The 25,687-nt window shown below is 36.4% G+C and overlaps 1 protein-coding gene across 1 annotated transcript in view; it reads right to left on the bottom strand.

Moving 5' to 3' along the window:
• LOC109056170 (zinc finger protein ZFPM1-like) overlaps window positions 1-25,687 on the bottom strand; it is a 77,973-nt gene that overhangs the window by 11,763 nt on the left and 40,523 nt on the right. Inside the window, exon 4 of the mRNA XM_042744179.1 lies at window positions 11,597-11,730. Within this exon, the coding sequence (XP_042600113.1) occupies window positions 11,597-11,730 (134 nt within the window). The remainder of the gene's footprint in view (window positions 1-11,596; window positions 11,731-25,687) is intronic.

Below are 25,687 nucleotides of genomic sequence, written 5' to 3'. Positions count from 1 at the left end.
ATTAGTAGTAGTTTTATGTTTAAATTAATATTAGCTTAAGAATATATGTAGAATAACCTTAGCTTTTTTTAACTGGTCTTGCCTTTAAAATAGTCAGTACTTATTCTGCAGCATAGTATACACTCATTTCTGGCTTTCTATGGATTTTTAACAATTTAGCCACTGAAAAACCCTTATGGGTTGAATATTACTAACTGTCCTCAGTTCCCACACATTTTCTGCCGTCTATACACTATAAAATAAATGCTTTTGAATTGCACTTTTCAAGAGACAACCACCTGTTTATCTGTGAGAGACACAGTGACTTTTTTTTCAGCTTAAGAAATGGCTTTATGTTATGTTCAAGGAAATACAAATAGCACATTCACATTTAATCCCTTCTTCCTTATAATGTGCCATTAAAATTCAGCATGAAGCATGCCTCTTTTAACTTTTAATATCATATAAACAGACTTCCTGACCAATAAATCGTTTTTTTAATAATTTTGCTTCTAACCACAGACATTAAAAGGGTAAAAAAGGACAAAGACATCCTAGTATAGGGGACTGGGTAGAAGGACGGAAAAAAAAAAAAAAAAAAAAAACAGAAAACCCCCAAGAAAACCTGGAGGTTTGAAAGTGGATATCATGTGGGTATAGCAGATCCATTTCAACTGAACATTTTCAGTAAACTTACCAAAGTATGCAAAGGCAAGCTGGCAAATATCCGGATAAACACACCTGGACTTTTCCACACAAATGTTTCATTGTTTAGCTGAAGTATACGTTTAAAGGTTTAATGGGAAACACACCCGATTCAACATTAGATTTAACAGAAATTCTCTCACAGTGAACTGCAGAATGACGACAAACTCTGTTCCAATCCAACCACAATAAAGGAGTTGTATGGAGCTGATAACAGTTTGTATATAAATTAAAAGGTTGATTTTTTTTGGCTCACACTCACAAAATTGATTGACTGATCCATTCCACTAGGTGGCAGCATTTCTGCAGGGCCAGTTCAAAAACAGCCTCATATTTAAGAAAAGCTTCCCACTCATTCATTCACTCGACTATACAAAGTTAAAGACTTGCCCTTGGGGAGACTAGTCCTTGTATCCCTGTCATGCTACCAAATCAACTCTAAAGACAGGAGAACACGAAAAGACATTAGTTCAACTGTGTAAAGGAGGATAAAAAGCCACCAGTCGAGAGGATGAGGGGAAGAGACGGGCCGCAGAGGAGGACAGCTGAAGGGTTTCTTTCTAATTCTGTCTGTTCTTGCCTGAAGATACAGTCCGTATTGTATTTCATGGGGAACCAGTGCTGATAAGGAGATAGGGCTCCTTTTGTTTTAATTTGAAACCCAATGCTGGAGCCGTCTGTGGCATAAGTGCTGCGTGCTTCTGCTAATTTGTTTCAGACTCATTTAACACGACTCGACTTTAAGCTTCACAAAAGGAGAGGGCAGCCTGGTCAGCCCTTGCCTTTGACAAAACACTTCCAGACAAACGCGCTCTCTAATTAAACACACACATATTGACACACAGACAGATCTGCATGTGCAGATGCACACGAGGAGTAAGTGAAGATGTAAATGGTTATGACCCACTATCAATAGCGAACAAGAACCGGTTCAAAACAATTGAGACGATCAGAGCGGGTCTTTATTTTAATCTCTCTGAATGAAAGACATCTTTAAGTGGCCAGGTGACTAGATACATCACTTGGGCAAAAAGGACCACAAGGTCTAGCAGAAAAAGGCCAATATTTCATGAGGCCCAAAGTTTTGGCAACATCACAGCATAGGATTTTCTTCCAAATCTTTAATATAATGTTTTTTCCAATGATAACATTTAAAAAATTGTAAGAATGATAATTTGACGATGGCACAAGTGATTCCAGACTACAAAATGTAACATTTGTTATGACTTGCATATCTTCTAACGGCCTTTACATCAGTGGAAATTTCATCATCAGAAGTTTATTTTGGAAAGCAAACATTTCTGCTTCAGAACTCCATATTGTGACACATGTGAAAAAACTGTACATTCCTTGTGTACAATCCAGACCCATGCAGTCTTGTGCAATATCATGGATTTGCTCTAGACCTCTTGGTGGCTTCTGTCTATTCCAGGATTTTTTTTGACAACATGAAGCACTTTTTACTGAAGAACAACAAAGAAAACAATATAAATTTATGATCCAAAATTTTATTTTGGCTCTGCACTGCAAACAATTCCATTCAAAAATATTTTTGTTTAATTCAACAGTTAAACCATCTAAAATCCTTGAAACAAGGTAAATTTACTTGAAAAAAATCAACACTGAATAAAATATTAAGTGCATTCTGTATCTTGTTTCATGCATTTAAGACATTGAACTGGAAAACAGACTAATTAAAAACTCATTAAAAATTTTTTTGCAGCGCACTGGCCAAAGGTAGGTAAATTGGGACAATCTCACTGCATTTTTCAGTATTTAAATAAATAAATAGTGTGGCTTAATGCAAAAAATTGACAAATAGACAAAGTTACCACCTAAATGAAGAACAATATGACACTTTGTGAGCATCAATTTTGGACCCTGCTTAAATGTATCTGAACATCATATATTACTACTTGTAAATCATGCTTGAGTTGAAAGCAAGTGTCAAGATGCCAAATGACTGACAGTTAAAAAAAAAAATGTATTCTTGTTGTAACAAGCCTGAAAATGCAGGTAACAAGTCATCATTCCACCTCTGTGCAGGTGGCTAAAAGACAGTTTGAAAACTACACAGAAGACTATCCTAAAAGAAGAGCGCCAAATGTTTTAGAGTGTAACCCTGATGTTGGTGAATATACCCCCCACCCCCTGACACACAAGGAACTAGGGTACTTTGAGAGCGGCGCTTTAAGCCCCACCGAGTATGGAGCTTTGAGGAACAGTCTAAGCCCCCTCGTCCGAGCCCTGCTCCCTCATGAATATTAATGACGACGACCGTGCTTTAATCTGCCTGATCCCCGCACTGCTGCCACCGCCCTGATAGCGAATCTAATTATTTGGTCTGATATTAACCAGCCCCCTCCCTCCCTCCTCCTTACACATGCACAGCATCAGGAAAAGAGGTAGATGCACCTTTCCACACACACTTGTGTACCAGCATCAAACCACAACACGTTAAACACACTCCAACAGTCAAACCTGGTGTGTGCAGCTCGCAGTGTTATCATTCTTAAAAACACCCTCCTCTCGTTCTGATAAAAGTTGAATGCAAATGAATCTTGGACGATTTTCGTTTCTCATTTTGCACGTCTCCTTTCAGCGGGGAAAAAAATCTTTTACCGTCTCCTTTTAAAGAGAGAAACAGGACCGTATCTCTCAGTGACCCTACAGTATGACCCCTTGAGTCAAATCCATCCAGGTTTACGGAGCCAATTAAAACCCATCAAATTGACTGAACTCATCTGCCGGCAGTCAAAGGAGAGACCGGTCTTTCTGACATTCTTAGAAATCATTTATGCGTCTCTGGAACACACACTCCATATGCTTCACATGTGAATGTTTAACGCATTAAACAGTGTGCAAACACACTAAAACCGATGCTCATTATGATACCGTGGAACAAGGTTTTAAAAGGTGTTTGCTAAAGATATGACAGTATGCGTCTCACAATGTGTAATCCTGCAGTTGTCTGTGATGCAACACTTGCAAGAAGCGAAAAAAAAAAAAGCTCTGGTGTATCATAAAATAGCCTTTGTTAACAGGTGCCCACTCAGTGTTAACGGTCTCAATTCAGTGGAATTACTGAAGAAAAATGTTTGTTGATTTTGCAATCATGAATATGAGATTGAAAAGATGAAACACAGCTTTAATTTGAAAAAATATGACCAAGAAAAAAAAATACTGGGGATTTATCTGCTCTAACTGAAAAAGCTAAATACCAGTCCTTACTAAAATTAACCATAATTGTATTGTAGTAAAAGTGTAGTAACCATGAACCATGTTTTTTGGGGGTATTGATTACAATTTGTATAACCACAGTTTTACTACAAATACCATGATTAAACTATGGTTAATGTAGCAAAACCACAGTTAATCTGTGGTTACAATGGTTTAACTATAGTAACCATTTTTTTTTTTTTTTTTTGGTTTGATTAATTTTCAGAACTGTTTTGCTAGTAGGCTGACTAGCTAATTTAAACATAGTTTTAAAACAGAGTTTAAAAGTTTTCTTCCTTTTTTCCTGTTTTTTATTTTAACATTTTAAAATGTAAACTGCATTTATTTCAACTCGAACTCTAACTTGTTAATGTACTGTCACTTTTGATCACTTTGATGCATCCTTGTGGAATAAAAGCAGTAAGTAAAAAAAATAAAAATCTGAGTGGTAGTGTATGTATGAGAATAAGTGATATCCACAATATTAACTTACTATTACACGTTACATTTGTGCACACAATGAACTTAAACTACGTTACATGCTAGTCAGAATGTGCAATTACAATTCACTGTATGTAGTGTAACATCCTAAACAGGCTCTAAAACAGAAAATTAAAAAGTCTTTAGCACATGACAAAGAATTTGGTCTGTGACAGTCTGATATGGTTTTGTCATTTTGCACATAATCAACAGGACCGTAATCAGGAAATCTTGGCCCCTATTCTGACATAAATTACATTGAATTCATTACACTGGATCCTTCGTGAATTCTGCTGGAATTGTTGCTGGCTCACTGAGTTATTCCCATATTTCACATTATAAGACAGCCCTGATGGAACTAAAATGTTATTCTGTGGATTAAAATTACACAATGCTTCAATCAGAGTACAATATTGACTTAATTTAACATACGTTTGTCTAAGGATGTAATGATTAACCGCGAGCCAGTTGAAAATTGATTCAAATATGTGACGATTCAAATTGGTTGAGATGCTAAACAAATCGTGATTCATTTAGGGGTAGGAGTTTATATGAATGCATGTCTGAGGGGAACTTACTGTTTTTAGAGAAGTTTAGATGGTATTTTTTCTTTTCATCTTGCCTCTGTAATATGCATATTAAAGTTCATAAGTGCAGCGCTGCCTTGTTTACAGCAGAAACCAAGGAAATGCTTTAAGCGCCACCTGCTGGCAGAGAGTGAATCTGCGTCTCATTCAGCTCGTCTGCTGTGTCATGCAGATACAACCATAGTCAAACCATTCTGTTTTTGCTTCAAAATTTTGAAATTATACAATCTAATTTAGATTAAAAACTGCTCATGTTGCATGTATGCAGCATCTTTGTTTGGATCATGATTAAAATGCAGTGGATGCCTCCCTTTTAAATGGAAAGAGCACAGACAAAGCAATTGATTTGAGGCTTGTTTTAAAATTTCAATTTAGTTTAGTTATTTACATTTACATTCTATTTAAATTTTGTCATTTAGCAGATGCTTTTATCCAAAGTGACTTACAAATGAGGACAATAGAAGCAATCAAAACCAACAAAAGAGCAATAATATGTAAGTGCTATATTAGTATATTATTATAGTTACATTTCAATTTCACAAAGAAATGTACAGAATTTTGTCCAAGCAAAATTAAAAGGACACATTTAATTCATATTTGTCTTAAATATCAAATAAATTTGTCTTAAATATCATTTTGTTTAAAAAAATAAATAAATAAATTGTGAATTGAATCATGAAATCAAAATTGCGAATTGAATCAAATCATGAGTTGAGTGAATCGTTACATCCCTACATTTGTCATAAGGAGAACTATGACTAAAACGAAACTAACACTGCACCCACTGTACAGTATGTTTCTTCAGAAACAGTGTCCTCTCTCCCTTTCTTTCTCATTTTTCTGCTTTTTACTTCAGCGTTATCTTCTTCTGTTCCTGTTTCTCCACTATCTCCACCTTTATCCCTCTCCTCATCTGTCCATATCCCTCTTTTATGCTCCACCACACTCTTTGTCTCCATCACTTTCTCGCTATCTGTTCCTCTCCATATCTCTCCACACATCCCTTTCTCACTTTTCCATCCCCCTTGCTTTCTCCTTCTCCCAATCATATCCCTCTGTCTACCCCTCTCTCTATCTCCTTTCCACAGGAAATAGTTTCTTTCCCAAAAAAGGAGGGGGGTATAAAAGGGGTTCATACTGTCCTAAACAAAGAGGTCAGTGTGTGAATCCTCCAAAAATACAGAGAAGAAAAGGAAGGGCGATAACAATCAGAAACCTTCTCTCATCCGCCTCTCTCACACACATATCCTTCTCTCCATTTTCATCCATCTCTCACACACTACCCTTTTTTTCAGGCCTCGTTCACACACATCCAAACGAATGCACTTATGTACATGTATGAACCTAAAGCAAATTGCATCTCCACATACACATCCCTCCAAAGAAAACAGCATCCAGGTGTTATGAGCAGCATGCAAATGACATGTAAAAATGGGAAACTGTGATACTTAAAAAGGTGTGATAAGAGATTTGAAAATGAGGAACTCTTGGAAAGCAGGCTCCTGATCTGCCAGTGATTGGGTTTGGAGATAGTGGAAGGTTTCCTCTCCACTCCCCACCCATCATATCTCTCTCTGTCGTTTTCTCCACCGTAAAGCATGCAAATCCAAGTACATGACGATCAAACGTTAATCTCTCAAGTGATGTGTGTTGCTGCTTCTCAAAAAAAAAAAAGCAAGGATGCTTTATATTGATCAAAAATGACAGTAAAAACTTTTACATCGCTACAAAATATTTCTATTCAAATAAATGGAGTTATTTTGAACTTTCTATTTAACAAAAAAATCTAGAAAAATATGAAATATTATTAAATATTAAATAGACAAATATTAAGCAGCAAAACTGTTTTCAACATTGATAATAAGATTATTCTTGAGCACTAAATCTTACTAGAATGATTTCTGAAGGATCATGTGACACTGAAAACTGAAGCAACAGCTACTAAAATTCAGTTTTACCATCACAGGAAGAAATTAACTTTTTAAATATATTAAAATAGAAAACTGTTTAAATTGTAATAATATTTTACAGTATAACTGATTTTTGATCAAATAAATTCAGTCTGCATAAGAGACTTTTTTCAAGAACATTTAAAAATCTTACCAATCCCAAACTCGTGTGTGATTTGTTGTTTTAATAGAATATACTGTATATATTGAATTAATTTAATACAATAAAGGGAGGTATATGCCTATTTGCCATTAAGGTAATAAAAATGTAATTTATTTAAATGTAATTAAAATTTTAATTAATTAAAAAACTCTTACAAAATATTCTTTGATTAATTGTTAATAATTAATTAAATAGTTATTAATCACATAATGAATATTTAGACATTTTTAATGAAAAGGACACAAGACAAAAGATAAACACTTAAAAAAAAAATTACTTGCCCCTGCGTCTCTTTACACTTCATCCATGTTTTGTTAAAATCTTATTTTTTTTGCACATTTTTTAATCAGCATCTTCTGATGTTCCAACCTAGTCCTCTACATTTCTACACTTCTACGGGTGGAGAGCAGGGAAAGGTCCTCCGAGAGGTCCACAGGTGCCAATGTGTGATGCTCTCAATTGGACTCCCATTTGAAGCCTGACTTGCTTCCCCTTTTATCATTATGTAGATAATTGAGAGGGGCAATAATTAAGGGTATTCATGCATTCTTTCAGGGAAAAGCATGTGTAGCGAGGGGTGACTCTCTGAGATCACTCTACTGACAGATGTAGATAAACCAGAGATTGGGATGAGGGTAAACAAACCCTGTTGGTGTGAAAAAGAAGGTTGAGTGAGAGAGGAAAAAAGAGAGAAGATGAAGAGCACTCACCTTCACGTGTCCTTTGTGGGGTGGCAAGGGGGGTGGGGGGGAGCGGGGCCCCAAAAAAGTGGGCTGGAGAGCAGTGGGTGGCGGGGCTTATCGGAGCAGTTCTCCTGGAGAGATTATTGGGGGATTAGTTGGGACGCTTGTTTCTAAAACATGATGAAAAGGCGCTCGGTGCATGATAACGCTTTGAACTCCCCACCCGCTTCCATCGTGCCTTCGGGCGATGTTCCACGAAATAACAGGAGATGCGAAGTGGAAAGAACAATGGCGACGTGGAAGTGGGAGTCTGGAAGTGGGAGTTGTTCTGCACTCATAACTAGCGAATGTTTTTTTGAACACCAAAAGTCTGACATGACAGTTCTGCTCGTGTCAACATCAAAACTAGGCTAATCATGGCATCAATGGCAAGTCCTTAAATGTTTACAGTACAATGAATACAGATGGATAAGGATAGAAACATGCAAAATATTATTATATATTAAACATAATATTTAGTGCTGGGCAACCATTGAAATTATTAAACACGATTAATCACATGATTTTCTGCACAAAATTCAGTAATGAATTCAAAAGTAATGTATTGTGCACTTTTTCCATTTAAAAGTACTGCTATATGAACAAAAGTGCAATAACATTTGGTTTGCAAACAGCAGTATTCATTTTACATAGTAGCAGTTAAAATATAAAATATACTTGTAAATCTCAATTTAGGCTATAACATTAATGTAATCAAATTCAATATAAAACCATTTGCCACTGCCAGGGCATTAACGTTTTTATGGAAAATATTTTATAGTTTGTTATAAAAAAAATTGAAAACGCATGTAGTGCGAACGCTAACCGATACTTGCAGCATGATTGCGTGAACATTTCTGAGCCGCAAAAGTGATTGATCGGTAAAGCAATACATTGTGAGAGGGCCATGTGTTACCGCATCCAAAATAACTCAAAATAATAAACCACAAAGTTAAACGATGCACTCCACTTGTGCTGAGCAAGAGCGCTTCTCTGTTGTCTTCACATGCCATCACTTATGAAGTTGTGATTACAAGCACGTTGCATTCTTTTCTGTTAAAAATAACAGTGGAGAGTGGTTTGTGAATGCTGATGCTTAGCCTAAATAATTTTATCAAGTGTGTTCATGTGAGCGCTGTTGAAGTCTTAGGCCCACCCCAAATGCTCTCATTGGTTGAGACGTGTGATGACGGTCATCCCAAGCCAGTACTGATCAACATCCCACCCCTCCTGTGACCCATGGTTTGTCTGTGTATTCAGAGCCAGTGAGCAACAGACTTTCATAATAATAAAAAACATCATTAACACAAAATAAAATATCATTAAATTTATATATTTAAGAAATAAAACGCAATAACACGTTAACTTGCCCAGCCCTAATAATATTCTGTGTTCAAAAGGTGGGGTCATTAAATTTATATATTTAAGAAATAAATATAACTTTTATTCAACAGGGTGAGAGTAAAAACTTTTAATATATACTGTTCATGTATGCAAATAAATGCTGCTCTTTTGAATTTTCTATTCATCAAACAATCCTGGAAAAAAAATGTTTCCTCAAAACCATTAAGAAGCTCAACTGTTCTCAGTGTTAAAAATGCTAAGAATTGTTTCTTGAGCACCAAATCAGCATATTGGAATGATTTCTGATTGATCATGTGACACTGAAGACTGGAGTAATATTTGCATAATAATACTGTTTTACTGTATTTTTGATTAAAGATTTTTCCAACCCTAAACTTGAAAGTGTACAATATATATTTACACAATACAATAGGCATAATATTACAAAATTACATAATAATAACAATCATAAACTAAATTATATTTAGTAAAAATGCGTGAATACTTTTGGACAGTTTAGTCACACTTAAAATGTCTATAACAAACAGCTAGAGTTAAATTCACTTTTCCTAATCATTCTTGCAATTACTTTCAACTGGTTTGAGATTTTCATGGATGTTAGAAGATGAAATAATATAAAATAATCCCCCAAAAAAACAAAACATCCTCATTATTTCTACAATAAAAAAAATACCATAAAATATTCAAATGAAACTTATCTTACCAAACCAAATTAGCTTTTTGTTCATTAAATGTTTTTTAGATGTCTATTAATAAAAACAGGTGAAAACAGCTTCAAACGTGGCTCATCCAATCAGATTTTGGAGCTAAAACCTTTGTGACAGTGATAATGGAACTGTTCTAGAAAGAATCATTAATCCAAAAAAACAAAAGGAAAAAAAAAACCTTCCTGGAAACAGTGAAATGACAGTTCACATAATCTTATACAGTCTTTGGGTTATCAAAGACAAATTCAAATAGATAAAAGATGTTATGGTGGTTTCAGTAAAGATGCAAATAATAAGATTTACATAAAACAGCCAGCTGAAAGTGATAATCAATACAAAAGGATCTGTTTTTCATGGATGAAACATTCAGCTTCTCTCTTAACATCTTAAATGTTACAAACTCCTCACACACACACACACACACACACACACACACACACAGTATGACCAAAATAAATACAACTGGGTATGAAAGTGTATTTGGAAAGAATACAATATCATACTCGACGTCAGTGTTTACAAACAGCCCACTTTGCTTTAACCCAACACATTTTGTGTCTCAGATGAAACTCTACAACAGAGAGACTGAGAAATACACAAGCACTGCATGACAGGACGGACCCTGACGCCCAGTGACCCCAGCAGCTCCAGACTCAGGAGGATGTGGAGGGACGGCGAGAGATGCCGTAGAAATGTGAGATGCGACACACTATCTCTACCAGATACACACTCCTTCAACGAAGAGATAGCGGAGCGAGAGCAAATGCGATAGAATGCGAATGTGAAAGTTCTGAGCTGAAAATCATCAACAAAGCCCTGCCTCGATAATGAGATTTTTTTTTTTTTTTAAAAAGAGAGAAAGAGGAAGGGAAAGAGATTAGGAGGAGGTGAAGGAAAGGTGCAGGGAGGGGAGGGAGCGCTTGGTGCACGGCCTTAGAAATTCTCATAATAAATGAAATCTTAGAAATGAGAGCCTATCAAGTAGAAATCAATCACTGGGGTTTGTTGTCCAAGAGGATGGCGCCACGCTGAGATAAAAGAGAAGCGTCCGTCTGGTGGGGTGGTGGGGGGTCTAGCCAATCTCATGCAGGAACGGCCAAACACAGTTCGGGGGGAAAAAGATGACACTCGCTCAAGACATGCATTGCCATTTGCATACACCCATACTCCCACGGATTACTCCTCACTTTGAATCAGTGCAACGCAGACGTACACCCATTCATCCTTAATTTAATAGGTTAGCCAAGGAGGTGAATGATAAATTCATTCCGGTTTTACTTAACACTATACACAGTACTTATATTTCGCTGCCTAAACACACTTGAATCAAACCAGTTCGGAAACTGACATCATATGCAATTTTTGTATGCATCCATCTTCTATGGAAATCAGCCAAGCGAGGAACTTTGCCTGTGTGTAAGAGTGTGTACAGGCCTGTGTTATCTCTTAAAATGTTTGAGAACATGCCAGGAGCCAGGAAACCTCTCCCTAAGCTGACATCACATGATCAGATAGATCTACAACATATGACTGATAACTCTAATACAACACAAGACTACGGTATATGGTAACGTGTCCATTGATATTCCCAGTTCCTATATGATAACACCATGTTTTTTTACCAGGGATATTATAACTAATGCTATAACACAACAGAGCTGAGATAGGTCTCTTAACCAAATATCTAAATAGATCGCTGACCCCTAAATATCCCTCTTACCTCATTGGCAGGTCCATCTGTTGTCTCCCCTGATTGGATGCTGCCAGAAAACGGACCCCACATGGTGTCACCTGACAGGTCCCTGAGGGCCAGGACCTTGAAGTCATCAGCACTACCGCTTAGCATAAGATCATCTGTTTACACAAAGAGCAAGAAAGAGTGTAAATACATCAGAACAACAATTAAAAGCAGGTAGAGCAGAAGTGTTAGTTTGTTTTTCTGTGGTGTTTGCTAAGGTGACAGCTATTGTTTATATTTAAGTAGGGAAGCTCCAATATTACAATTCAAGCTGATAAGCCAATAAGCTAATAATTATTTTCATGTTATGGCCGATAACTGATAAATGGATAAGTCTATACAATTTTGTCTAAATAAATAAAAAAATTAAAAAACACCAAAAACCAATCGTTTTCAATGTTAGAAGTGAAATCAGGCATCACCTCCAAAACAAAATACAAAATAATAACACATACACTTAAAAAAAAAAATATAAAAAAAGAGAGAATCTGAGGGTGCAAAAAAAATGAATAAATAAGCTTTCCATTGATGTATGGTTTGTTAAGACACTATTTGGTCGAGATACAACTATTTGAAAATCTGGAATCTGAGGGTGCAAAAAATATTGAGAAAATTAAGTTCTTAGCAATGCATATTACTTATCAAAAATGACGTTTTGATAAATTTACGGTAGGAAATTTATAAAATATCTTCATGGAAGATGATCTTTACTTAATATCCTAATGATTTTTGGCATATAAGAGAAATGGATAATTTTGACCTATACTATGCTACTTATGACTGGTTTTGTGGTCCAGGGTCACCTATATTAGACTGATACATAGTTATATGAAAAAAAAAGTAATAATAATGGTAAAAGTTAATAAAAAAATCCCACAAAGAGACCTTATCTAGGAGCCAGAATACCATAGTTACTTTGAGGCTTTTTTGACCCAGTATGCAACAACCTACTATAGCAAGTAGCAACCACACAGTAATTTGCTAAAACCACTCTGAACACCATAGAAAACCATATCTATTTCAGTCTTTAGCATTATTATGCATCAATTCCAAAATCGACTACCAAGTCTAGTACCACTAGGGGGAGTTTGGCGCTCACCGAGCAGTGACACTGGACCAAAACAGAGAGAACCTCTGTACTTCCTATAAGAGATAAGTGCAGTGTGATGGGAGTCAAGGCTTTGGTGAGTCACAAACGCAGTCCTGACACAGGAACAAACACAGGCTCCACAAACAGAGATATGGAGCAGCTGACACAAAAGCCAACCGTTCACTCAACCTAGAATTTTACATATTTAGATACATTTACTGAAAAAGCTCAAAATGTCCTCGCTACAGTTGGTAACTTCTTCAGAAGGAGCTTCGCTGGGGAGGTCGACCTGTGGTGGTGCTCCAGTCCGTTCCAGCATCTTCGTCCCAATGTAGCTCTGTTTAACTACCCCCCACCCCTTTAGCCCCCCCACCAGTGTCGCTTTTGGGGGTCGGGCTAAAGTGCTGGGTCCGATAAGAGTGTTTGTCTAACACTCTCCATGTCAAAACACTCATCTATCTTCTCTGTATCTATCCCCACCAGAGAACAACAGACAGACGCTGATAAAATGGCTTTCCCACAGCCAAGACGCGGATCGGGGGAGGGCGTGAGGGAGAGAGAGAGGGCAACAGGAGTGAGAGAGAAGGGTATATAGGTGGAATGGGACAGATGCTGGACAGACACATGGCACTGAGCAAGACTTGCCAGAAAATATAACTGCAATTGTCTAAAAGGTAGTATTAAATGATTAGTTATAAATCAGTCAGTGGTGGGTTGGGTTTGGGTGTTATTAATGACAGGCTGGGCCTCTGTCAGCAGTCTAAAGTCCAATGTTCTACATCCACAGCCCAAAACTGCTATCTACTATATGTCTTCTAATCTAAGCCCAGCATCAGTGCCCACCCTGACCTCTCACATGATCATATCTTATCACTACTGCAGCCATTATTCAGCCATTATTACCAATAGACTACACTAAAATAGCACTGGTATAATTCCTACATATGCAATTCCTACACCATCTGTTTTTATTATACAGTAGCTCAGCAGATGGTGACAGTAAACGGGTAGCTTTTCAAGAGGAAAAATAAATATATTAATAAATTCTGAATTGGTAAATTCAATGAAAAAGTCCAAGTTAACAAAAAAAAAAATTTTTTTAAAAAATTCCGCAAATTATTTTTACTCTCAAAGCTGATTCTCATTAGACCTAACAATTTAGCATATATTACAAAAAATTGTCATTACCAGATGTGACTTTTCTTGTTTTTGCAAATTATTTTTACTCTCAAAGTTGATTCTCATTAGATTATATACAGAAGTTTTATATAATTAAATTTTGGAAAATGTAAAAAATAAGCCACTTATCTATTAAAATAATTTTATTAATAGTAAATAATAATAGTAATAATAAAAAGAACTAATGTATAACCCTTAATTATTATTACAACTATATACTAATAAGTATTAAGACTAATAATAAATAAAAATAATCACTGTTAACATTATGTTATATATAATGTAATATATCAAATGTATAATATTTATATTATACAATATATACATTTAATATAGAAAGGGGGAAGAGAGAGAACGAGAGCCTATAAATGCTTATCTTTATCTTCACATTACAGTATTAAGAATTAATGATTTTTGTATAAAATAAAATATTTAAAAATACTGAATTTACTGAATACATTTACAATATTCAAATTAATTAAAAAAATATTTAAGATTTAAATATTAAGATTAAATAATAGTTTAAAGATTCTATTGTTAAATACAATAGATAAATACATACACGTTCTCAACAGGTTTCATGAAATTGACCCAAATGTGGTCATTCTTAACATGAGGGAAGTGTTAAAGTACACAGTGCTGATGCACCTTTCCATCAAGCTAAACTGTTTTCAGGGCTTCTGCTCGACAATTCACAACCATAATCCTCGTGAGCAACCCAAACACCTCCTCTCTAAAGACCAAGAAGTCTTATCTTTAAAACCCTACCATTTTCCCACACAATACATTGACACACTCATGACGCTGCCCTTGTGTTGGGCCACAGCAACTCCCCTACAATAACCCCATCAACCTTATCGATAGCTCTGCGTGACCGGTTCCCAAAAATGTACGCCACCCTTATCGATAGCGATGAGTCCACAGAGCTCTTATCAATAGCTCTACACACTGGCAGTGTCCACACAAGCCTTATCAATATGCCTGCCTCCACAGACACTGAAGCAGCCAGTGTGCTATATAAAAAAAAAAAAGAGAAAAATCACCCCCATCATTAATGCAACACCATCATACAAAACAAGAAAGAAAGAAAGAAAGAAAGAAAGAAAAAGAAAGAAAGAAAGAGAACGAATGAACAAACGAAAGCTGAATTCAGCTATAATAACATACTAGAGGGATATGGTCTACAAAAGAGCAATTCTGGAGCAGCAACAGTGTGGTAAACACCCTGAAGGCAACACAAATCCCTCCACGGTGGGTGTTGTGTGACCAGTCGTACTCAGAGTTATCACAGCCACACACTTCCTTTGAAGGAGGATTCACCTTAAAGGTGCTGCATGTAAGATTTTGACTCTACTAAAGCATAAAAATACCATAATATGTTTGCAGATATTCAAGAAACATGTAATGTTATCATACTTGTTTATCTGAAAAACAATGCTACAGTCAGTCATTCTCCTTTGAAAATGTGCATTCCGGCCTGGAACGTAGGTTTTTGTTTGCAAAACCCGCCCACTGCCAGTTTACCAAATTTCGATTTCGGCACCCCGGGTTGCCAGTTGGCGGAAAACACAGCGTATTTAATTTCATTCATCGTCAAGTGCACTCGTTCCTGTTTGTGTCATCAATCTGGCAACCTGCGTGCACGTGAAGTCTAAGGAGGAGGGGCCGGGTGAAAATAAAACCCTCAACATTATTTTGAATTTGGACTGCAATAACTAGTTCAACCACTCAATGGCAATCCTACATACAGCACCTTTAACTCAGCTAAACCCAACCAAAACAAATCAGTGGCATCCAAAATTTCCTAGTCTCATTTAATGACCAGTTATATATTTGTGCTTCATTGTATTTGTGCTTCTTGTATGCAGGGTTGTTTTTCAAAGACATTTTAGGTTACGCTGTATCCATTGTTATGGTTAGTCTGACTGATAGTTATAAAAGCCAATGCTCGACAATAAAACTGCCAGAAGAGAAAAAAGTAATTATTAGACACAACTTCTGAAAAGATGGCCAAATGTTTTCCACTAGGAATTGTGTACACTAACACACATACACACACGGAGGAGAATTCAATAAACAGTTGAAGAATTACTTCACACAAACATCCAAGATTTTGCAACTATGTCTCTGTCAATACCTGTTTTATTTTTTTAGTGAATCTGATGTTAAAACAACTAGGGATACTGATAAGTTTATACTATATCGGATATCAATCAGTATTTGACCATTACATATTTTGGCCAGAAGCGACAGCATAAAGCACTTTTTGCTTCACAAGACATTAATTCATGGACTAGAGTTGTGTGAATTACTTGTGGATTATTGTAATGTTTTTATCGGCTGTTTGAACTCTTATTCTGACGGCACTCATTCACTGCAGAGGATCCATTAGGCAGCACATGATTTAATGCTAAATTTCTCCAAATCTTTTCTGATGAAAAAACAAATCCATCTTGGATGGCCTGAGGATGAGTAAATCAGCTAATTTTAATTTCTGCATGAACTATTCCTTTAAAGTTAATCTAAAAAAAAAAAAAAACTAATAAAATAAGAAATCCATTTTTTTATACTGTACATTATAATGCTGTGACACCTCATTTCAATTTAATTTTAGTTATGTTTCAAAGCAGCTTCACACAAAATGTTTTAATGGCACAATCAAGAAGTAATCCATTATCAGTCAAAGATGAGTCTGTCACAGTAATATCAACAAAAATAATTATAAGCATTTAAATATTAACCGTATCTGCCAGAATTTGAATCCCTAAAAACAATGGATTCAATTAAACAACACAATACGCTCTAAGCAATTCTCCCCTCAATATATTTTGATATTTGACAGGTAACAGCCTGATACTTAATTTCCCGTTTAGCTTTAACCTTATCAGAGATGTTCTTGAAAAACACTCGATATCAGTCCAACACAAACAAAAATCCTCATATTCTCATAACAACAACATTGAGTCAGTTCATCTTTTTAAAGCCCCAGTGACTCCTCTTTATTGGCTAAAAAGAGCATGTAGTTATCCAGTCGCCCCTATTCAGGTTTCCGTGGCTCCTTGTGTTTCTCTATCCGGACTAATTGATTTTTAAAAAGACTATTGTTGATATCAAGTGAGCAGATCGCTCCGTGGCCATTGATTTTTTGAAACAGTACAACAGGAAATCTTTATCGGAGCCACACTCCGACCCTACGCTAATAGGTGGGGTTTAACCTCTGCTGAATGACAAATCCCACACTTTCCTAACCCATACAGAGTGGAAATAGAGTGTTTAAGTGTGTTCGCCAGCAAGCATGTGTGTAAAGGTGTGGTTATTCTGTAGTTCAACAGGAGTGATCAAAAACCCACACACTCACACACACAAACTCAAACAAGCAGTCCCTGATAACTCACCCAAGCATTCATAGGTCAAAGAGTGCAGTTGAGAAGATACAAATTTCTGGGATAGGCATCATATATTCAGCGCGGCATCATTTCCATTTTACCCTTCTTTTGCTGGCTGGAGATAAGACACCTGCACTGCCACTCTCATCAGATGAGCTTCAACAGAACTTTATCATTGACATTTACTACTGTTTACACAACTAATTTCTCTTAACTGTACTTCTGAACTTTTATCTGACCAACACAAGGCCTGGAGAAGGCCGATGCCAAACATAAAATATGCAAAGGGGTAGGGAAGATGAACTGTGCTCAAACAGAGAGCGTTCCACACTGCTGCAAAGATGTGGCTTTGAAGACACACGCTTGGAGAAACAAATAAAGACTTTGAGCTATATGTTAAATTCCACTATTGTGGAAAAAAGAAATTGAAGTGTTGAAGCGAGTTTATAGCAGAAATGCAGGTCTGATAGAAATATATTTCGGTATAAATAATGTTTGACCAGGATAATGTAACAAGAAATAAGGAATCAAGAGAATAACGACTGTAACAGACAGCAAAAAATTGTATAATGAATCATACTAGATCCTTTAACTTAAACTTTACTAAAGTGTTCACTCACCCAAACCAACAGGGGGCGACAAGTAAGAAAGGTGCAGTTAGTCTTTACAGGATGATATCTACAGAAAAGGAACATAAACTTTATGCCTCCTCTTTTTTTTAAGGGGTCAGTAAGCTTTAGTTGAATCACAGCCATTAACTATGTTTTGCTACAGGGACATTAGTTTCTAGGTAGCTTTTGACTGGACCTACATGAGAAACATTGCGCATTTTAAATGCAAATATATATTCTAAAAGCCTACATAATTAGCTTTAAAGCAAATGCACATGAACTAAATTCCACAAAACTGCGATTTTGATTTCATGGGGGTTTTAAATGATGTTTAACAGGTAATACATTGCTTTGGGATAATAATTTTGTGTTTTATTCTCACCCTTAATGCTGTGATTTAATTAATGTATATATTTGAATGTCTTCTGGTTAAGAGACCATATAGATGCTCTATAATCTTCTATATGACTGCAGGCCTGATCTCGTGTGTGTGCGTTTTTTCCTTGTCTTCCACCACCGTTACCCTTTCACAAATTGAAAGTGAGGACCTTCCAGAAACTCGTCCTGATAATCACACATAAATTAATTAGAAAATGTTTCTTGACATTCTCGCTGCATAGACAGGGGAAAAGACTCCGGGAAAAGCCATCAAATTAATTGTACGGTATGTGACTTTGATAATTAATTCAATAATTATTTCATGTCTACTTTAGCAACTCCTTCTGGCTGAAAAAAAGGACATTTTGATGATAGCGGAGTAAGGATTTAAGTTCTGAAAAGAAAATATGGGAAATTACACTGAAATACAGCGGTGAGAGAATTTAAATACCAAAAACACGACTTTGGTGGGTGCAAACACACATTTTGGACAGTTAAAATGCATGTATTTCACTGCAATAAATAACAAAATATAAAACCAAGTGGAATCTGAGAACAAATGATTCTAGACCTTTTCTCAAAACATTTTTCTAATTGCTTTAATCCAACCAATCCCAAGGCAATAAAGTATTTTTATAAAACGTTTATGCTTTAAAAGTGTCCTTGTGGTTCCTTTTACAATAAATGCTTGAATTTTTAAGTGTGGTTTGAGTCCACTGCATGTAGCAAATTCACATTTAAAAATGTGTTTCTTGTACTCTATAAAACAAAGTGAAATCAGAAACTGTCTATGCCTAAATATCTGAAGAAAATAAACTTTAAACTAAACAAATATTTCATTTAATTGGATTTAATCCAACCTTCGGTATAATATCAATGCAAAACAACCAGGCAGACGTGGCAAAAGGCCCCATTTCTATAAAATAAAATGTCTCCAGATATTTCTCACATATTTAAACATGCTCAACTGTTTATAAGTTACGAATGACGGATGCAAGTGGCACACAGAGAAGTCAAGGCCTGGTGGAGGGAAGATATAGGGCAGAAGTGAGGAAAGACAAAACTGAAATGCGGGTCACAGAGAGACAGGAAACGGCAGGAAAGCGCAGGCATCTGATAGGGCTGGTAATCGGCGTGGCAGTGTCCCGGCTGCTGCCGCCAGTTCGTGGGCCACATGGAGCAGCTGGAGAGATAGCAGCAGGGGACGGCAGTGAGAAATGTTCCACCAGATTAAAGCCCACACCTATCAATCATCAACAGGGGAAGTGAGTGACAGACAGAGAGGAAGAGTATGTTCTTAATTACAGATAAATGCCCCTTCCTTCACAGTCAATCATTGTATGAGCCGTACGCACAATTCACACACAATGCTTCTAAATATAAATTGTTTCACTCTGAGAGTTTCGTGTGACGTGTATTAGGTTGCCGTTGAGCTCCGTTTAACCACGAGTGTGGGACGATTGTCCCACAGCCCACTGTGCACAATGAAGTTCCAACATTCTGCAGGTGTTTAGGATGCATGCCAAGAGCAAAAAAAAAAAACTCTCATCAGTGTAAAAATATAACCTGATAAATTCAAGACACTTGTTACTGTTAATTTATGATATGACCTTTAACTTAACTGAGTATAGCTCATCAGACAATTTGATTCTTGAAAAACCAACACAGTTGAACTTGGTTTCTTCTTTCATTTTCTTTCAGATGTTGCAAAAAAAGCATGCACCAGTGGCTGTGCTGGCCCACCATGCCCAAAAGTGGCTAAACACACAAAACCAAAATACTTAATACATTTAAGACATGTTAGTCTAGCAGCATGGATGGCAATACTACATTTTGGGCCAATACACTGAAAATGTTTTATGTAGAAACAATCTTAACTCAATCTTAACTCAATTTAAGTAGAAAAACTGAAATAGTATTTTCTTGTACAACAGTCTAATAATCTGTTTTAATCACAACTTTACCAATAGGTAATAGTTACCAACAGATATCACTAATAACCGGAGTATATTAATAACTACACTATTTTGTCAAAAATAAATCACCCAAATTGACTTTTAACATTGCAAATGATTGACTTTACTTTTTAGTATGCAGTATTATAATGCAGCATATGGATATTAATGTTGTGATTTGCTGACGATTAGATTTAAATGTGTTTTATTTTAATTATTAGAGTTGTTAAAGATAAACTTTATGTGAGCGTTAGATGGCAGCAAAGATTATCTAAACGTAAAAACAAGAAATGAGCATGCAAAAATTAAATATTCAATATACAACCAAAATTACCAGATACAAATAAATGACAATTCCCACATGTCAGGGAAGGTATCTGGGGAACACGCTGCGCTGGGATAAGAGGGTAACGTGGGGAAGTAAGAGCGACTGAGAATAGAAGTTAACGGTCTGACGCTGGTCCCGCTCTGCTCAGCCTCAGATAACAGCTTTGCCCGAGTCCCTCATAGTGCAGCACGACCACAGCCGGATCTCAGGAAGAAATAATGAAAGATTGCAGAAGAAGGCAAGATAATCAGAATAACTGAAAACCATCAACTTCACAGGCTGTCATTCTGACATATCTGTGCTGCTAAAACATTCTCGCCGACACAGGAATGAAGAAAAAAACACATTAAGTTTGGTACCTTGGCAAAATACCAGGTGCTGTTGTACAGTACAGTAGCACTTTATGTAGCTCTCTGAAAACACCTGCTATCATGCTCATTTTTTCCATAAACCCGTTACAGCATTAAACTTTCCAGTTTTCTCTCTAAATATGTTTTTCTAAAGAACCAAAAGAGCTCCTTCAGCATGCAGAAGATTAATGGTCAGACACAATCAAAAAACAGACCAACACACTAACCACATAATTGATGAGACTGACAGCATGTCAAGATTATTAGCATGTTTAGGCTGAGCTGAATTTTTCCGAACAGAGACCAACATAGCAGTTTCAGGTTTCCACTAAATTATGCCCCCAAGAGACACACAAGAAATTATAAGAAAGGAAAAAAGAAAGAAATTCAGCTTTGTTCAGCAGGATATAGATCATCAAAGGTCTAGCAAAGCATCAGTGCTACCAATGCCCTTCCATTGAGAGTGACAGCAGATCAAAATAAACTTGTGAATGAATCTTTTGAATTAACTTTGAAATGCGGAGCACAATTGGATATTATATCCATACACTCCGGCGCTCTGATCTAAGCTTCCTCATTCAGCAGCGAAACAATGGGTCCAGGGATGAGATTGAATGACTCGCCAGTGAATTTCACTCCTGCAGTCGGGTGTTGTAGACACGTCTGATAAAACCTCAGACTGCAGGCGCTTTTGTCTCCCTGAGAACAATATAAATACGTTTAACAAGGACTACCACATGCTACACTGTATAATTAAATGTGGTAATATTCAGTTAATTTTACTCATTTTATTTAAAGCTGAAGTGTGAATTTTTTTTGTTTGTTTGTTTTTTTTACAGTGAAATGTGTAACCAGTGTGGCACATCTAAACATTGATACTCTTATTAGTTTAAGAATCACAATCAGCCAAACACAGCAACACTGGTTTGGGATGGGGCTCTTTGTCCAACCAACGCAAGTGTTTGAGATACCGGTTTAATAACAATCACTATTTTTGCTATTTTTTAAGAATTTGAAAACACACACTTCACCTTGAAAATGCCAATACAATATACAATATTTACAAAAAGTACAAGGAAATGCTAAAAAAGAAAAATCCAAGTTCAATGTCTAAAATGATTCTATGTAGACAACCTCACAAAAACAAGTCTTGATGAAATATTAGTTAATAATAATAGTAATAGTAATATAATAAATAATCTTACAAATTAAAAATTAAATCTACTTTTTGTTAGTTTTGGCGTTTTTTGTCTTTATTATTATAGGACAGTGTAGAAGTGACAGGAAGCGAAGTGGGAGAGAGAGAGGGGGTCAGGATCAGGAAAGGTCTTCGAGCTGGGATTCGAACTCGGGACACCCATTTTTGTGGGCGCAGCCTATCTGGAGGCAGAAAATGACACTTTTCAAGTAGCAGTCTATGGAAGTCATGGAATAAAATAATTTTTTAATAAAAGAGTTTATATTTCAAAATTCTGACTTTTTTTCTATCTCAGAATTCTGACGAGTAAAAACAACTCGTCATTCTCTCTTTTCCCCTCAGCTCAGAATCAAGAGTTTAAATCACTTCTGGCTTTTTTTTTCTCAGAATGGACAAACTTGCTATTTTCAATATAAATCAAAAAAAAAAAAAAAAACTTACATTTGCAAGAATTTGTTAGATAAAATGCATAAATGTTATGTAAAATGTTAACAGTAATAGGTTTAAAAATTATTTCATGCTGTAACTGTAGGGCTAATACAATACATTCCCAATGAACTGCATATGTGAATATTATGTAGACCTATTGTTTAAATCGAATTTATGCTTTAAAAGTAATCATAGCAGTTTTCATACATAGTCTGTCCATTTAAAAATCTGCATTTAGTTTCTAGCATTTAGTTTTGGCATCTTTGACGACGTTTTCTATAAAAATTATTTGCATTCCAATTATGACATCCAAAGGCACAAAATTATTTTTTTCTCTCATTCCATGGATTTTACCCATTTCCCTCCACTTGTTAACAGTGTTTTTCTGCCACCACTATGCACGTGCAGCTGCAAGTGACGTAACTGTGACATCTACTCTAAGTCCACAAGGCTATCGTTGCCAACTTAACATACTTTTTAAAGTTACTTTAAAAAAAAAAAAATGTAAATATATAATATACACACTCACAAATATATATAACACAATAAAAAAAATTGCAGCAACACCTCCAATATGCGTGTGCATGTATTTGCAGGAACATTTCATGACATTGGGCTGACATCTGCAAATACATTTCTTTTTAAATTTAGTTCCACTCTCTCCCCCTTTTTGAGCTGTGCTGATATGTTTTTAATTTTCCAGCGCTCAGGACTATTCAGGAGGTCTATGCAGATTTTTCTGCTTCTCTGCTGACGCTGTAAAACCTGGCCAACACCTCCGCACCTATCAGCGTCCCTGCAGCCCTCTCATCAATGCCAGTTCCAGCACCCGCAAATAATTTATCAGCATTTAAATGCCACTGATAATATGCACACGCTGCTCCCTCCGATCCTTTATAATTAAATATGATAAAATCCCACCACACCGGGTAAATAATAATAATCATTATTATCATTGCCATTATAATGCTTTATTGGAGTAATTTGAATAACTTGCACGGATAAGGAATGCTGGTGGGGAGAGAATGCTGGGCAAGCAGGAACGTTATATGCGGAGCTAGTTTAGTCAAGGTCTAATTCCATCCCATGAAACTCTAAAAGAGAAAGCAAGATGGAGAGAGAGAAAGAAAGGGGGAGAAGGGGGAAAAGGAGCAACGGTCCGCCAGCTAGAAGGGATTACTGTGACGGCCATTTGCATATCAAGAATTTTAAGCAGAGAGGAAAATATCAAACCCTCCAGCCAGCAAGGTCATTTTGAAGATAATTTTTTTTCTTCATAATTTATTTTGCATATCATGCAGCAGGACACGTTATAGATTAAAAAGCTGCTTTGCCATATCAACCCATTCCTGACACTTCTGCCTCACCACTGCCTATCAATTCATTCAACAGAACCCCACCCTGAAAAATATTCTATAAAGATACAGAAGCAATTAACAAACAACAAGCAAGAGTTTTCCACGGATGTTACATATGGATGCTTTAAAGGACAGATAGACTGTCAAATTGTGATGTGTGTTATCCTTTCATAACATGGTGAATTTGTTTTAAGCATTCGATTGAAAAAATATTTTTGAGTGACACTTCTAAATGGTTGTATAATACGCTAAAAGACTCTTATATATTTCAAATGCTGTTCTTTTTTTATACAGAATTCAAACAAAGTTGTGCCCAGTATACTGGCATTTCTTAAAGATGTGAATTCTACAGCTTCAAAACTGATAAGGAACTTAAAAATAAGCATACTTGTTTATTTATGGCCTACGTTCTATCTCTATCTCTTTATCTACGTGTTTGTGTATGCGTATACAATAAAGCTTTATGCAAACTGATAAGAATGACATTGGATGAGAACCCGCCAGCTGAGAACTTTCAGGAAGCATAAGGCCAACATACGAAAGGTTAAACAGAAATAGGAAAACACTTTCAGAGATATATTCAGTACAGAATGACAAAAACACTGGAAAACTGCAGAATTGATGGGTTTGGCTGCCACTACACCTTCATACCCTAGAGAAAGAGGTAAAACAGGAGGTGACATCATCAGAAAATTCCCAGTCCTCTCTAAATGAAATCAGTCGGGTTTTTAACACCAGAGCTACACTAATTACAGTGAAAAATGGGAGGAATGCAACAGTCCCAGATAAAATGTTTTTTCCATTGAACCAAATGTTCAGTTCCCAGAGGATTATGGAAAAAAAGAGGTGACGTACACCAAACCAATGCAAGAACAAACATACTCCTGATGCTGAGGGGCCAAAACAACAAGAGACAAGGAAGAAGTGCATGTCTGCATTCGTCAGGGGGTGTTAGTGCTGATGGAGAGAGCAGTGGTGGGATGTGGGGTGGTGTAAGGGGGGGTCATGACGATAAGGGAAAAATTCAGACCGGTCAAAGTTTCCCTTTTGCCAATCGTGCTCCTGATAAAGGCAGCGCCTGCTCCAGTACTGATAGAAGGCCTATCTCTCTCCTGCTCCCCCCTCTTTCTTTCTCTCCCCCTCTTCCTCATTCTCCTGGCAGTTAGTTTGCGAGAAAAAAAAAAAGCCTATCGCGCTCAGATCGCCAGCACCGTCATCAAGCGGCAACAGCACAGCAATTAATATCACTCCAATTACTGTTAAAAGGACAGGCTGAAACAGGATGATAATAAACACATCCTTGACGTGAAAAATTAAAACACAGGGAGACACACATATTTAGGCGATTTCTAAATATTCGAGATAAAGAAAATGCCTTGCATATTGAATCATGTCATACTCTACTAGATCCCCACTATCGCTATAAGCTGTAGTGCTCAGCGCTGTGGTCCTAAGAGAAAAAGACGGAGAAAAATGATCGAAAATGATGTTTTACGTCATCCAGGCTGATATGAAAGATTCCCAGTTTGTTTTTACAGAGAGTACGGTAAAGTCTTAAAGTTCTAAGGATGTCTTAGATTTTATACAACCGGTTTGAGGGCAATAATACAACACACAAACATCCTAGAGGCTGATGCATACTTATTATCGCGCTTTTGCAATTTTGAGTCTTTAACAGGGTGATTGGCATTGGGGAACAACTAAGAACGCTTTTGAAAAGAATAAGGCCTGAAAAAAAAACTGAAAACTCACTTAAACTAGCCTAAGCCATTCTTTGCTCAATTATTCTAAGCTTGTCTTCAGCTGGTTTA

The sequence above is a fragment of the Cyprinus carpio genome, chromosome B18 (assembly GCF_018340385.1).
Source record: "Cyprinus carpio isolate SPL01 chromosome B18, ASM1834038v1, whole genome shotgun sequence".
Classification (NCBI taxonomy): domain Eukaryota; kingdom Metazoa; phylum Chordata; class Actinopteri; order Cypriniformes; family Cyprinidae; genus Cyprinus; species Cyprinus carpio.
This window is presented reverse-complemented; position numbering and strand designations above follow the sequence as displayed.